At 44.2% G+C, this 13,760-nt stretch overlaps 1 protein-coding gene across 4 annotated transcripts in view; it reads left to right on the forward strand.

Annotated features, from left to right (window-relative positions):
- The first annotated feature begins 2,487 nt into the window (after positions 1-2,487).
- The window catches only part of SCAPER (S-phase cyclin A associated protein in the ER), a 394,094-nt gene continuing 382,821 nt past the window's right edge, over positions 2,488-13,760 (forward strand). For all 4 annotated transcript variants that reach the window (XM_040343114.1, XM_040343118.1, XM_040343116.1 and 1 more), the window contains exon 1: positions 2,488-2,565. In XM_040343114.1, the coding sequence (XP_040199048.1) occupies positions 2,563-2,565 (3 nt within the window). In that variant the 5' untranslated portion in view covers positions 2,488-2,562. The remainder of the gene's footprint in view (positions 2,566-13,760) is intronic.

Below are 13,760 nucleotides of genomic sequence, written 5' to 3' on the forward strand. Positions count from 1 at the left end.
GATGTTTACATTCCTTGTGACAGCAATAAAAGTGATCAAAAACGATTTTTTTTAAAACGCAATGTAAAACGCAAAAAAAAACCTTAAAGTGCCCCGTCCCCGCGAGCTCGCACAGCAAAAAAAACAAAGTCGCACCCACATATGTAAACGTTCTTCAAATCACACATGTGCGGATCGTCGTGATCGTCAGAGCGAGAGCAAAAATTCTAGCACTAGACCTCCTCTGTAAATCTAACCTGGTAATTGTAAAAAAAATAAAAAATGTAAGCGCCGCCTATGGAGATTTTTAGGTACCGTAGTTTGTTGCCATTTCACAAGGGTGCGCAATTTTAAAGCATGACATGTTTGGTATCTATTTACTCGGCGTAACATCATCTTTCACATTATACAAAAAAATTAGGTTAACTTTACTCTTTCGTTTTTTTTTTCATTTATGAAAGTGTCTTTTTCACAAAAAAGTTGCTTTTAAAACACACAAATACAGTGTAACATAAAATATTGCAACAATCCCCATTTTATTCTCTAGATTCTCTGCTAAAAAAAAAACCTATATATATATATATATATATATATATATAAAATGTTTGTTTTCTAGCAAAAAATACAGATTACAGATACATGTCAGAAATAGGTTCAGTTATGAAAGGGATAAAGAAACAATTACATATTGTATTTAAAAAAATACCTCTACAGGCAGTTCCCTAAGTCGGAACAGGTAAAATTTTTAAGGTGTAACTCCAGCTAAAAAATTTTTTTTTTAAAGCGCTTGTAAATCCTAAAAAAATAAACCTGTAAGACAAAGGGATAACGAGCTAGTGTGCATCACATTGCATACTAGCTCATTATGGAATATTTGCCTTAGAATAAAGCCTGCACACTGCTGAGACGGCTGATATCTTCTTCGGATCGCATGCACTCTGAATATCTCCTAAGCCACAGGTGTCAAACACAAGGCCCGCAAGCTGAATCTGGCCCTCCAGGCCATTTCATGTGGCCCTCGCACCTCTCCTGCAGCTGCAGGAGAGCTCCAGCCCTCCTATGGTCCTTCTCCAGACCCTGTACTTTCTGCTTTCAAGCAATGCATCCATCTTCTTCCCAGCATCAGCATAAGGAAGGGGGGGGGTGCACTGTGATGTAAGGGAGGGCGGGGGACTCAACTTCTGATGGTGGGGTGGCTCTTGACATCTAATGTAAGGGGAGGGGATGCGCTGGACATCTAATCTTACAGATACAACCGGCCCTTTTGAGGGCAATTATAATGCTGATGTGCCCCACAATGAAATCGAGTTTGACACCCCTGTCCTAAACTGTGCAAGTTTAGAAGATATTCACAGTACCTACGGGTAAACCTTATTATAGCCACTCTAATCACATGCTTCAAAAAAACACCCACCCAGCATTGGAATCCCTAGCCTAGTGCCCTGATATGTAGTTCAGGGAGCCGGACAATGGATAAGGGGTTGGTGCCCGACTGCCCGTGCACCCTCTATAGACAGGCCACCACTGCTTCCATCTGATACTGAGCATCAGGTCAATATGCGCAGAGAGAGCGAGGCATTATCTGACGATCAGATTCTGTCTCCGTGCTTTGCTGATTGTCAGATAATGCCTTCAACGTTCTGCACATGTGCAGTGTTGACGTCACGTTAGCTGATCGGCAGATAAGCTGGGTGACGTTACGTACTGCGCATGCACAGATCGTCTGCTGCATTATCTGACCATCTGCAGTATTTGACAGAACACCGAAACTGCGTTCCCGCTGAAAAAAAGCCCTGTAACGATAATATGGACTGATAGGTGGTCAATCACATGAATTATATGTTCAATCCTATTTATTAGTTCGAAGCACTGTTTGCACTTTATGAGTAGATGGAATAGAACTATTTTTGGAGTACAGTTTTTGCACTTTATCTTGTGATTTGCACTTACAAGTTTGGGTGTAGACAGCACAATATTTGTCCTTATAGATACATATATTTATTGGTTGCATTTAGAATCTGTTTCAGAAAATTACAGCAATGCAAAAGTGTGAGAACAAACTAAAGGAAACATAAACTCCCCTTCTAAAACTGTTAGCTGCTTGGCTGTCATCCTGATCGTCTTCCCTGCCCAACAGCCAGGCAACTAGAATGTTCGGAAAGCCTGCAGTATGAAGCAAGTATTTCCCCCATGGCAGGTTTTCTATATGATTATTTCCACAATGGTCTTTCTCTGCATTTAGCACTACAGAATCCGATCATTGGTCCGACAAGAAAACAGCCAGCATGTTCCCAAGTGACGCTTGTCTGAGGTTACCAGGCAGCGTCTCCAGTTACCATGGCAGCGACGGCTTGCAAACACCCCGGCCAGACCCATCTGAAGATCCCTGTGATATGATTGGCTAACACAAGCCTCGTGCTGCTGATACAACCTGAAATTCTACCAATTGCGACTCACTTCCGTTGCGAGATTGAGGGACTTTGGTAGGCAAACAACGCCCCCTGAGTCCGGCGCCTGCGCTTCCCGCCTTTCCGGTCAGTTGCCGGTGACACCGGGGAGAGGAGGGAACGCTACGGCGGCCGGATGGTAAGGGAGGGCCGGGCAGGGCTATGTGTATAGTGCCGGTCAGAGGGGACCCGGGTGTGTAGTGTGGTGTATAGACACTGTGCACAGAGGTGTCGGGGGCGCGCTGAGCGCTGTCATGTGTGTTTACCTGCCTGTCATGGTGGGGGAGGGGGGCTCAGTCTGTATGTGGCAGTATGGGGACCATATGAGTGCAGAGCTGTCACATGACTTCCTTCCTGACATTGTCTCCTCTTCTGTAGGCAATACATGGACTCTCTATGTACTGTATATAAGGAGCACCCCTCTATTGTCTGTAGGCAATACATGTACTCTCTATGTACTGTATATAAGGAGCACCCCTAATTGTCTGTAAGCAATACATGGACTCTCTATATGTACTGTATATAAGGAGCACCCCTCTATTGTCTGTAGGGAATACATGGACTCTCTATATGTACTGTATATAAGGAGCACCCCTCTATTGTCTGTAGGGAATACATGTACTCTATATAAGGAGCATCCCTCTATTGTCTGTAGGCAATACATGTACTCTCTATAAGGAGCACCCCTCTATTGTCTGTAGGGAATACATGGACTCTCTATATGTACTGTATATAAGGTATAAGGAGCACCCCTCTATTGTTTGTAGGGAATACATGTACTCTATATAAGGAGCACCCCTCTATTGTCTGTAGGCAATACATGTACTCTCTATAAGGAGCACCCCTCTATTGTCTGTAGGGAATACATGGACTCTCTATATGTACTGTATATAAGGAGCACCCCTCTATTGTCTGTAGGGAATACATGTACTGTATATAAGGAGCACCCCTCTATTGTCTGTAGGCAATACATGTACTCTCTATGTACTGTATATAAGGAGTACCCCTCTATTGTCTGTAGGGAATACATGGACTCTCTATATGTACTGTATATAAGGAGCACCCCTCTATTGTCTGTAGGGAATACATGGACTCTCTATAAGGAGCACCCCTCTATTGTCTGTAGGGAATACATGTACTCTATATAAGGAGCATCCCTCTATTGTCTGTAGGGAATACATGTACTCTATATAAGGAGCACCCCTCTATTGTCTGTAGGGAATACATGTACTGTATATAAGGAGCACCCCTCTATTGTCTGTAGGGAGGAGGTGACACTGAGGAATGTGGCTCAACTGACCCCTGGAGATTATTATGATTTAATACTTATATAGTACCATCAATTTACACAGCGCTTTTACATATACAAGGTCACAAACTCACATTCATATTCTAGGGCTAATTTTAGACAGAAGCCAATTAGCTGGTGCATGTCTTTGGATGGTGGGAGGAAACCAGAGTACCCAGAGGAAACCCACACAGGCAAAGGGAGAACCTGTAAACTCCAGGCAGGTAGTGTCGTGGTTGGAATTTGAACCAGCGACCCTTTTTACTGCTAGGTGAGAGTGCTACCCACTACACCACTGATCCTTGCTTCCTGAAACTATTAAACTATTCTTCCCACTGATACCAATGATGGGCACTATTCCTCCCACTGATACCAATGATGGGCACTATTCCTCCCAATGAAGGGACACTAATCCTCCCACTGATACCAGTGATGGGGCATTATTCCTCCCACTTATACCAATGATAGGGCACATACCAATGATAGTACACTAATCCTTCCACTGATACCAATGATGGGGCACTAATCCTTCCACTGATACCAATGATGGGCACTATTCCTCCAACTGATACCAATGATGGGCACAATTCCTCCCACTCACATCAATGATGGGACACTATCCCTCCAATTGATACCAATGATGGGGCACTATCCCTCCAACTGATACCAATGATGGGCACTATTCCTCCCAGTGAAGGGACACTATTCCTCCCACTGATACCCATGACGGGACACTATTCCTCCCACTGATACCAGTGATGGGCACTATTCCTCCCAATGAAGGGACACTATTCCTCCCACTGATACCAATGATTGGGCATTATTCCTCCCACGTATACCAATGATGGGGCATATATCAATGATGGGACACTATTCCTTCCACTGATACCAATGACGGGGCACTATTCCTTCCACTGATACCAATGACGGGGCACTATTCCTTCCACTGATACCAATGATGGGGCACTATTCCTTCCACTGATACCAATGATGGGGCACTAATCCTTCCACTGATACCAATGAGGGGGCACTAATCCTTCCACTGATACCAATGATGGGACACTATTCCTCCCACTGACACCAATGATGGGACACTATTCCTCCCACTGACACCAATGATAGGACACTATTCCTCCCACTGACACCAATGACGGGGCACTATTCCTTCCACTGATACCAATGACGGGGCACTATTCCTTCCACTGATACCAATGATGGGGCACTATTCCTTCCACTGATACCAATGATGGGGCACTAATCCTTCCACTGATACCAATGAGGGGGCACTAATCCTTCCACTGATACCAATGATGGGACACTATTCCTCCCACTGACACCAATGATGGGACACTATTCCTCCCACTGACACCAATGATAGGACACTATTCCTCCCACTGACACCAATGATAGGACACTATTCCTCCCACTGAAACCATCAATGGGTCACAATTCCTTCCACTGACACCTACAATAGGACACTATTGTTTCCATTGATACCAGTGATGGGACACAGTTTTTCCCATTGACACCAATGATGGGATGCTATTCCTCCCTCTGTTAGCACTGATGGGGCATGATTCCTCCCACTCACACCAATGATGGGGCACTATTCCTCCCACTGATACCAATAATCTTACCCCTACTGACCACAAGCTTTATGTAATTTTTATTAATCCCATTGACCACCAAGCCTGAGACATTATCTATTTCCACTGATATTGGGGGATTTTGTACTCTTACTGGTCACAGTCCGGCCCCCCTAAAGTCTGAAGGACAGTAAACTGGCCTTTTGTTCAGAAAGTTAGGAGACCCCTGGTTTAAGGCCTCGTCTACACAGGTGACAGATGGGTAGTTAAAACGGGCAGTTGATCCATATTTTTACTGCCCCCTGGCAGGTGGACATATTTGTATACATTACCACAGTCTCTTCATGGTGCAACACATTTTATACAGTTTGTCACGGTTGGTAGGCAGTGCCACTTGCTTTACCATGCCCTATCCAAATCAAAGGGACTGCACCACAACTACGACCTAAAGCTAACCAGACCAGTCAGTCAGATTGCACAATCTCATTTAGACCTACAAACAGCAATGTCGTTCCGGGGCTTGTCTGATTGGGTAGATCTTCATATTCTACAGTTTTGGTAAATGTAATGTTGATTGTACGGTCAGGTTGTAATGTGTATGGTGACCCTAAGACCTAGTTTACTCTTGTGGTTTGGAGGGGCAGTAAAAACAGGCAGTTAAAGTGTTACTAAACCCAGGACCCTGCATTCACTATATCTGATCTCCCACAGAGAACATGGAAATGCAATTATTTTTAGCAAATACAGTGCCTTGAAAAAGTGTTATGTTAGTGTCATGTTACAACCAAAAACGTAAATGTATTCTATTGGGATTTTATGTGATAGACCAACACAAAGTAGCACATAATTGTGAAGTGGAAGGAAAATGATAAATGGTTTTCAAAATATTTTACAAATAAATATGTGAAAAGTGTGGCGTGCATTTGTATTCAGCCCCCCTGAGTCAATACTTTGTAGAACCACCTTTCGCTGCAATTACAGCTGCAAGTCTTTTTGGGGATGTCTCTACCAGATTTGCACATCTAGAGAGTGACATTTTTGCCCATTCTTCTTTGCAAAATATCTCAAGCTCTGTCAGATTGGACGGAGAAAGGCCCAGATTCACGTAGAATCGGCGTAACGTATGACATTTACGTTACACCGCCGCAAGTTTTACGGGCAAGTGCTTGATTCACAAAGCACTTGCCTGTAAAGTTGCGGTGGCGTAGCGTAAATCCCCCGGCGCAAGCCCGCCTAATTCAAATGATCCGGGTAGGGGGCGTGGATCATTTAAATTAGGCGCGTTCCCACGCCGAACAAACTGCGCGTGCGCCGTCCCTAAAATTTCCCGACGTGCATTGCGCTAAATGACGTCGCAAGGACGTCATTGGTTTCGACGTGAACGTAAATGGCGTCCAGCCCCATTCACGGACGACTTACGCAAATGATGTAAAATTTTCAAATTTCGACGCGGGAACGACGTCCATACTTAACATTGGCTGCGCCTCCTAATAACAGGAGCAACGTAACGACGAAAACGACTTACGCAAACGACGTAAAAAACTACCGCCGGGCGCACGTACGTTTGTGAATCGGCGTAAGTAGGTAATTTGCATACTCTACGCTGAAAACTACGGGAGCGCCACCTAGCAGCCAGCGTGAGAATGCACTCTGATACGACGGCGTAAGAGACTTATGCCAGTCGTATCTTAGGCTAATGTCGGCGTATCTAGCTTTCTGAATACAGAAAGTAGATACGCCGGCGCAGATTTGAATTTACCCGGCGTATCTATGGATACGCCGGCGTAAATTCTATCTGAATCTACCCCAGAGTCTGTGAACAGCAATTTTCAAGTCGCAAGACCAATTGAGAATCTGTGGCAACACAGATTCTCAATTGTATTTAGGTCTGGACTTTGACTGGGCCATTCTAACACATGAATATGCTTTTATCTAAACCATTCCATTGTAGCTCTGGCTGTATGGTTAGTGTCTTTTTCCTGCTGGAAGGTGAACCTCCGCCCCAGTCTCAAGTCTTTTGCAGACTCTAACAAGTTTTCTTCTAAGACTGCAATTTGGCTCCATCCATCTTCCCATCAACTCTGACCAGCTTCCCTGTACCTGCTGAAGAAAAGCATCCCCAAAACATGATGCTGCCACCACCATGTTTCACAATGAGGATGGTGTGTTCAGGGTGATGTGCAGTGTTAGTTTTCCGCCACACATAGCGTTTTGCTTTTAGGTCAATTTTGGTCTCATCTGACCAGAGCACCTTCTTCCACATGTTAGTTGTGTCCCCCACATGGCTTCTCACAAACTGCAAACGGGACTTCTTATGATTTTCTTTCAACAATGGCTTTCTTCTTGCCACTCTTCCATAAAGGTCAGATTTGTGGAGTGCGCGACTAATAGTTGTCCTGTGGATAGATCCTCCCACCTGAGCTGTGGATCTCTGCAGCCCCTCCAATTACCATGGGCCTCTTGCCTACTTCTCTGATTAATGTTCTCCTTGCCTGGCCTCTCAGTTTAGGTCAGGGTTGCCCAACCAGTGGCCCGCGACCTCCTGCTCTGGAATACCGGGTTGGCATAAGCCGATGCTTCATGTATAGCGCCAATTCCTGTCACAGGTGACGTGATACCAAATTAACTCTGCCTGGGACAGCAACAGCTGGCGATAATTGAATGGAACACTGTTATTAATGTTAGGTACGTTTAATACTAAAAATCACAGTGTGTATATGGGCATATCTGTTCTGCAGTGGTTACTGGGCTGCTTGCAAACTGATTCACAGCTGCAGCGCAGAACACCTGCGGGTTACCTGCACTGAGCCATATAATTTTATTACCCGTGGGTTGGTGCACTTCAGAAAGTGCACCACACCTGCAGGATATATTAGAAGTCTATGGCAAAGTGCAGCTAACCCACAGGAAAGCCACAGGTGCACTGCGTTACACCCTCGGTGTGGGTAAACTGCAGCACATTCGTGTGAAAGCAACCTTAGGCCCCTTTGACACGATCAGTCTGAACCAATTGGACCCTTCGTTCACCTTTATTGAGCCACAGATGTAAATAGACTTGTGGCCGTTTACACACACCTACCTCTAATAATTTGATCCACAATAAAAACAGAAGGGGGAGATCCGTCCCCTTCCATCTGGGGAGATCGGATTGGAGGGACAATAGGATAAAGTGGGCTGTGCCCCTGTCTGTTCTGCATATGCAGATTGGACATGGGCCTGTCATCTGCCCGCTCCGCTCATTGTGGCCCGCGACCGGTTACCAAGTCGCTTAAGTGGCCCTCGCTCTTCAAAAGGTTGGGCACCCCTGGTTTAGGTGGACGGCCATATCTTGGTAGGTTTGCAGGTATGCCATACTCTTTCCATTTTCAGACAATGTATTGAATAGTGCCTTGTGAGATGTTCAAAGATTGGAATATTTTTTTTATAACCTAACTCTGCTTTAAACTTCTCCATAACTTTATCCCTGACCTGTGGTGTGTTCCTTGGCCTTCATGATGCTGTTTGCTCACTAAGGTTCTCTAACAAATGTCTCAGGGCTTCATAGAACAGCTGTATTTATACTAAGATTAAATTACACACAGATGGACTCTATTTACTAATTATGTGACTTCTGAAAGCAATTGGTTCCACTAGATTTTAGTTAGGGGTATCAGAGTAAAGGGGGCTGAATACAAATGCACACCACACTTTTCACATATTTATTTGTAAAAAAAAATTGAAAAACATTTTTCATTTTCTTTACACTTCACAATTATGTGCCACTTTGTGTTGGTCTATCACATAAAATCCAAATAAAATACATTTACGTTTCTGGTTGTAAAATTACAAAATGTGGAACATTTTAAGGGGTATAAATACCTTTTTTCATCTGCAGTATATAGCAGTCTTGTGACTTCTATTAGTGTCGGGTTAAAGCTTGTAGGAGGAGTTTACAGTCTCCTCTGACTGTCCTATGAGACTGCAGGTTCCCTGACCCTCTAGACAGTGCTGATTGGCCCTGTACTTATCATATACACCCTCTCAAAAAAAAGAAAAAAATATCTAGCAATACACACCAAACAGAGCATGTGCAGAGTGCCTCCAAGGCTCTTCTATGAGCAGATGGATTGTGGACAGTAAAAGAAGGGGAGGATCAGAGAAGACAGAATCAAACAGCCTTTTTACACAATGCGGAGGATTAACCCCTTAGGTTCCACAGTGAGTATAACAAGCATGCTTTACTGCATATACAGACTGATTTTACTGTTGTGGGTTTAGTAACACTTTGAGATGCGGAGGTATGCACATGCTGTGATCACTGCCTGGCAAAAACGACCTCCTCCGTCATGTTTGACAGGCTGTTCTGCTCGAGGTAATTTGGCCATGCCACAACCCCCCCTCAACTGTGTGCGTGTCTGCAGTTGCCGCTCGGCTGTACAGGCTTTATGGTTAAAACAGGTGGTGGAGAGGTGATATAATCGCCCTACACTGCCGGCCAAATACTAGAAAATAACCACAGAAAGCCTAGTGTATTATCTTTGTAAACCATTTAATAATGAAACCAGAACAAATGTAATACTCACAAACAAAAGTGTATATAAGCTCTTCAATGATTTCCAAAAGCAGAGATGTCTGATCCACAGCACTCAATTCCTTACATGGGAAGAAGCAACACAGGTCTATTATTGCCGATGCATTTCAAGGGCTGCCCCCTCTTCATCAGAGCCCAGCCAGGGCTTCCTGTAGCAGCAGCATTTTGCAGGAAAAAAAACGCTTTGATCGCTTGAGCGTTCGTTCATTTCAATTGCCGGAATAAATTATTATTTTGGCCAATGAAATTAATTAAAGTGATACTAAAGTCAAATTTTTTTGTATAAAAATAACAAACATGTACATGTTACACGTACCTGCTCTGTGTAGTGGTTTTGCACAGAGCAGCCCAGAACCTCCTCTTCCTGGGTCCCTCACCGGCAATCCAGGCCTCTCCCTCCTGCCAAGTGCCCCCATAGCAAGCAGCTTGCTATGGGGCACCCAAGCTGAGCCGCTGCTCTGTGTGTCAGCCGAAGCCCCACACCCTTTCTCTCCTCATTGGCTTACTGACTTTGATAGCCAATTAGAGGGGAGGTTTCCGGACAGCTGAGACTCTCGTGCACATTGCTGGTTCGAGATGGGGCTCAGGTAGGGCTCTGCAGCACACAGAAGCTTTTTTATCTTAATGCAAAGAATGCATTAAGATAGAAAAAAACTTCTGCGTTTAGAATCACTTTAACGTCCAAGTGATTGATTTGTCTACAAGTGTCAAACATTTTTTCTGCCAAAACACTGCTGCCAGGAGGAAATGAGTCTAGAAGAGTTGGCAAAACATTGTGTGTGCGTGAGGCCTGACCTGAACAGCACCATTGCGTCTAGTAGGGTCTTAGAGATGCTGCAATCAGAGCTCTCCCAAAGAAATCCAACTTGACTGTCAGAAACCATGAATCAGACCGAGACAGAAGTGCAGTTAAATCACAATTGTTTAATAATAATAATAATAATAATAATAAAAAGATAAACAGGGTTAGTGTAGTCAAAACATAGCCAGAGTTCGGGAACCGGATCAGGTAGTCAGCCAAGCCAAATGTCAGAGAGCCAGAGATAAATGTAGTAGAACAGCAAGCAGGATCTGGAGCCAGAAGGAATGTCAGCCAAGCAAGTCTTGAACAGCAATGCATGAGATAGTCTCTGTGATGTTGACCAAGGTGAAGGCAGAGATCATCTGAGCTGGGCGGCTTAAGTAGGCAGGACTGAGGAGCAGGAGCATCAACAGGTGAGTCACTGTGGAGAGATTGGAGCTGGCAATTAGCCGACAGCTGAGAGAAGGAAGGGCTGAGCCCAGCCCTGACAATGACAATGCTGATAGTACTGTAAGGCTGGCCATATATGGATTGAAATTTGGACGGTTCAGCTGGGACCGGTCGAATTTCGATCCACATATGGGGACATCTACCGATCGACTTCTGTACAACCAGCCTGTGAAATAAATCCTGCTAGCTCAGCTGATCAGTGTATTCTGAAGGAGGGAAAAAATAAAAAACAGTGCTAATCACATAAATAAGAAAATTCATATATGTGCAATAAAATGTGACTTTACGTGCTCACAAATATTAAAATTCAGTGTAATAACACACATAAACAAAAAAAATAGTGACATTTATGTGAATTGTAAAACACAAAGGTAGTGGATGTCTATGGTCATGAACAAGTGACTATGACATATGCTCACGAATATGTGAGCTAAAAAAGTGCAGTCCAAAATATAAAAGTATAGTGAGCAAATCCAATAAGGTGCGTAAGTTAGATGGTCAAGATGGTAATCCAATAAATGATGAATAAGCCCAGAAGATAAAGGGTCACCACAGTGCAAGGGTCTACCACCAATAGGACATGATGGGGCTTACTCAAACATGAGGACCCAATTAGCTTATACCATACAGGCAGTGGTGTTTAACACCTGGCAGAGAATCGCCACTCCACTCGTCACCAGACCAACTTTGAACAACTGGGGGATAATCAACTTTCACCGTAATTGATGCAGCAAAGTTGCGCACTGCAATGCGGGACCATCAGTTTTAGAGGTGGAATCCTCTCGCCATCACTTCATTAACACATAGATCCAAGGGAAGACAGAAAACTCGACTTAGTGTAAAACTATAAGGCAGAAATTTTATTTTAAAATAATATAGAACACTCACATTTCAGCAAATATAAAATCATGTTGTAAAATTCCTTGTAGACAGCAAAACAAGATGCAATGGCATAGACAGGACTGTGCAACTGACGTGTTTCGTCTTAAACAGACATCATCTGGGGTTATTCTGAAGGAGGGAAAATCTCCCTGCTGTCATAACACAATAGCCCAGAAGACGTGATCACCATTCACACACTCAATGTGGATGGGGTAGAGTGGGATCAGTTTTTTTGTTTTTATTTAACTCACTGGTTAAATGAAAAAAACAAAAAAAAACGGAATCAGTCTTGAGGAGGCACTGCGAAAACGTGACTTTTGGCGCCTATGGTTTGCTGCAATAATTAGACCGTTTTTGGATGCTGAATAGGGATGAGCTTCGTATTCGAGTCAAACTCATGTTCGACTCAAACATTGTATGTTCGATCGTTCGTCGAATTACGAACGTTTTTGGCCGTTGGCGCCAAATTCGAGTTGCGTTTCAAGGCCCATAATTCACTGCGGCATCGCAGTGCATTGCTGGCTGATGATTGGCCAAGCATGCACTATGACCCGCATGCTTGGCCAATCACAGCTTGCAAAAAACGGAGAGCCACATTGGCCAAAGCCAGGGTGGCTTTGGCCAATTATGGCTCAGGGGGTTTAGTACACGCCCCACACTATAAAAGGCTGCCTGCAGGTCGGCCTTGTGTAGTGTGTTGCAGTGGTTAAAAGAGAGAAGACAGAGAGAGAGTCATTTTTAGTAGGTAGATAGAGCAGGCAGGCTAGTCAGTTAAAGTTACAGTGTGTAGAGCATATATATGCATTCCAGGTGTTGTGTATATATATTTATACACTGTATAGTTTAGCTAGATCAGCTCTTCCTAATTTACTGGCAGGCAGGTGATTGTGCTAGCTGCAGTTTTCTCACGTGGTGTACTGCCTGTGTCCTCTGCAGTGTGCACCTAAAGCTACATGGTGTGTACTGCCTGTGTCCTCTGCAGTGTGCACCTAAAGCTACGTGGTGTGTACTGCCTGTGTCCTCTGCAGTGTGCACCTAAAGCTACGTGGTGTGTGTACTGCCCGTCTCCTCTGGAGTGTGCACCTAAAGCTACGTGGTGTGTACTGCCCGTGTCCGCTGCAGTGTACACCTAAAGCTACTTGGTGTGTGTACTGTCTGTGTCTGTGCTATTTTTCTCAATGATTTTCATCCATATTGCAGGGACCAGACATTACATTAAAGCCGCAAGCAGTTTTAAATTACTTTTTTCTTATAGTAATCTCATTTTGTGCAGGGACAGTTCTAAACACGTGCCACTTCACAGGCATACTATAGACACCCGGGGACCCGATCGCCGCTGGAGTCCCGCGATCGGTCCCCGGAGCTGAAGAACGGGGAGAGCCGTGTGCAAACACGGCTTCCCTGTTCTTCACTGTGGCGGCAGCATCGATCGTGTCATCCTTTTTATAGGGGGACACAATCGATGACGTCACACCTACAGCCACAACCCCCTACAGTTGTAAACACACTTCAGGTCACACATAACCCCATCAGCGCCCCCTGTGGTTAACTCCCAAACTGCAATTGTCATTTTCACAATAAACAATGCATTTTAAATGCATTTTTTGCTGTGAAAATGACAATGGTCCCAAAAATGTGTCAAAATTGTCCAAAGTGTCCGCCATAATGTCGCAGTCACGAAAAAAAACGCTGATCGCCGCCATTAGTAGTAAAAAAAAAAATAATTAATAAAAATGCAATAAAACTATCCCCTATT

The sequence above is a fragment of the Rana temporaria genome, chromosome 3, assembly GCF_905171775.1.
Source record: "Rana temporaria chromosome 3, aRanTem1.1, whole genome shotgun sequence".
NCBI lineage: Eukaryota > Metazoa > Chordata > Amphibia > Anura > Ranidae > Rana > Rana temporaria.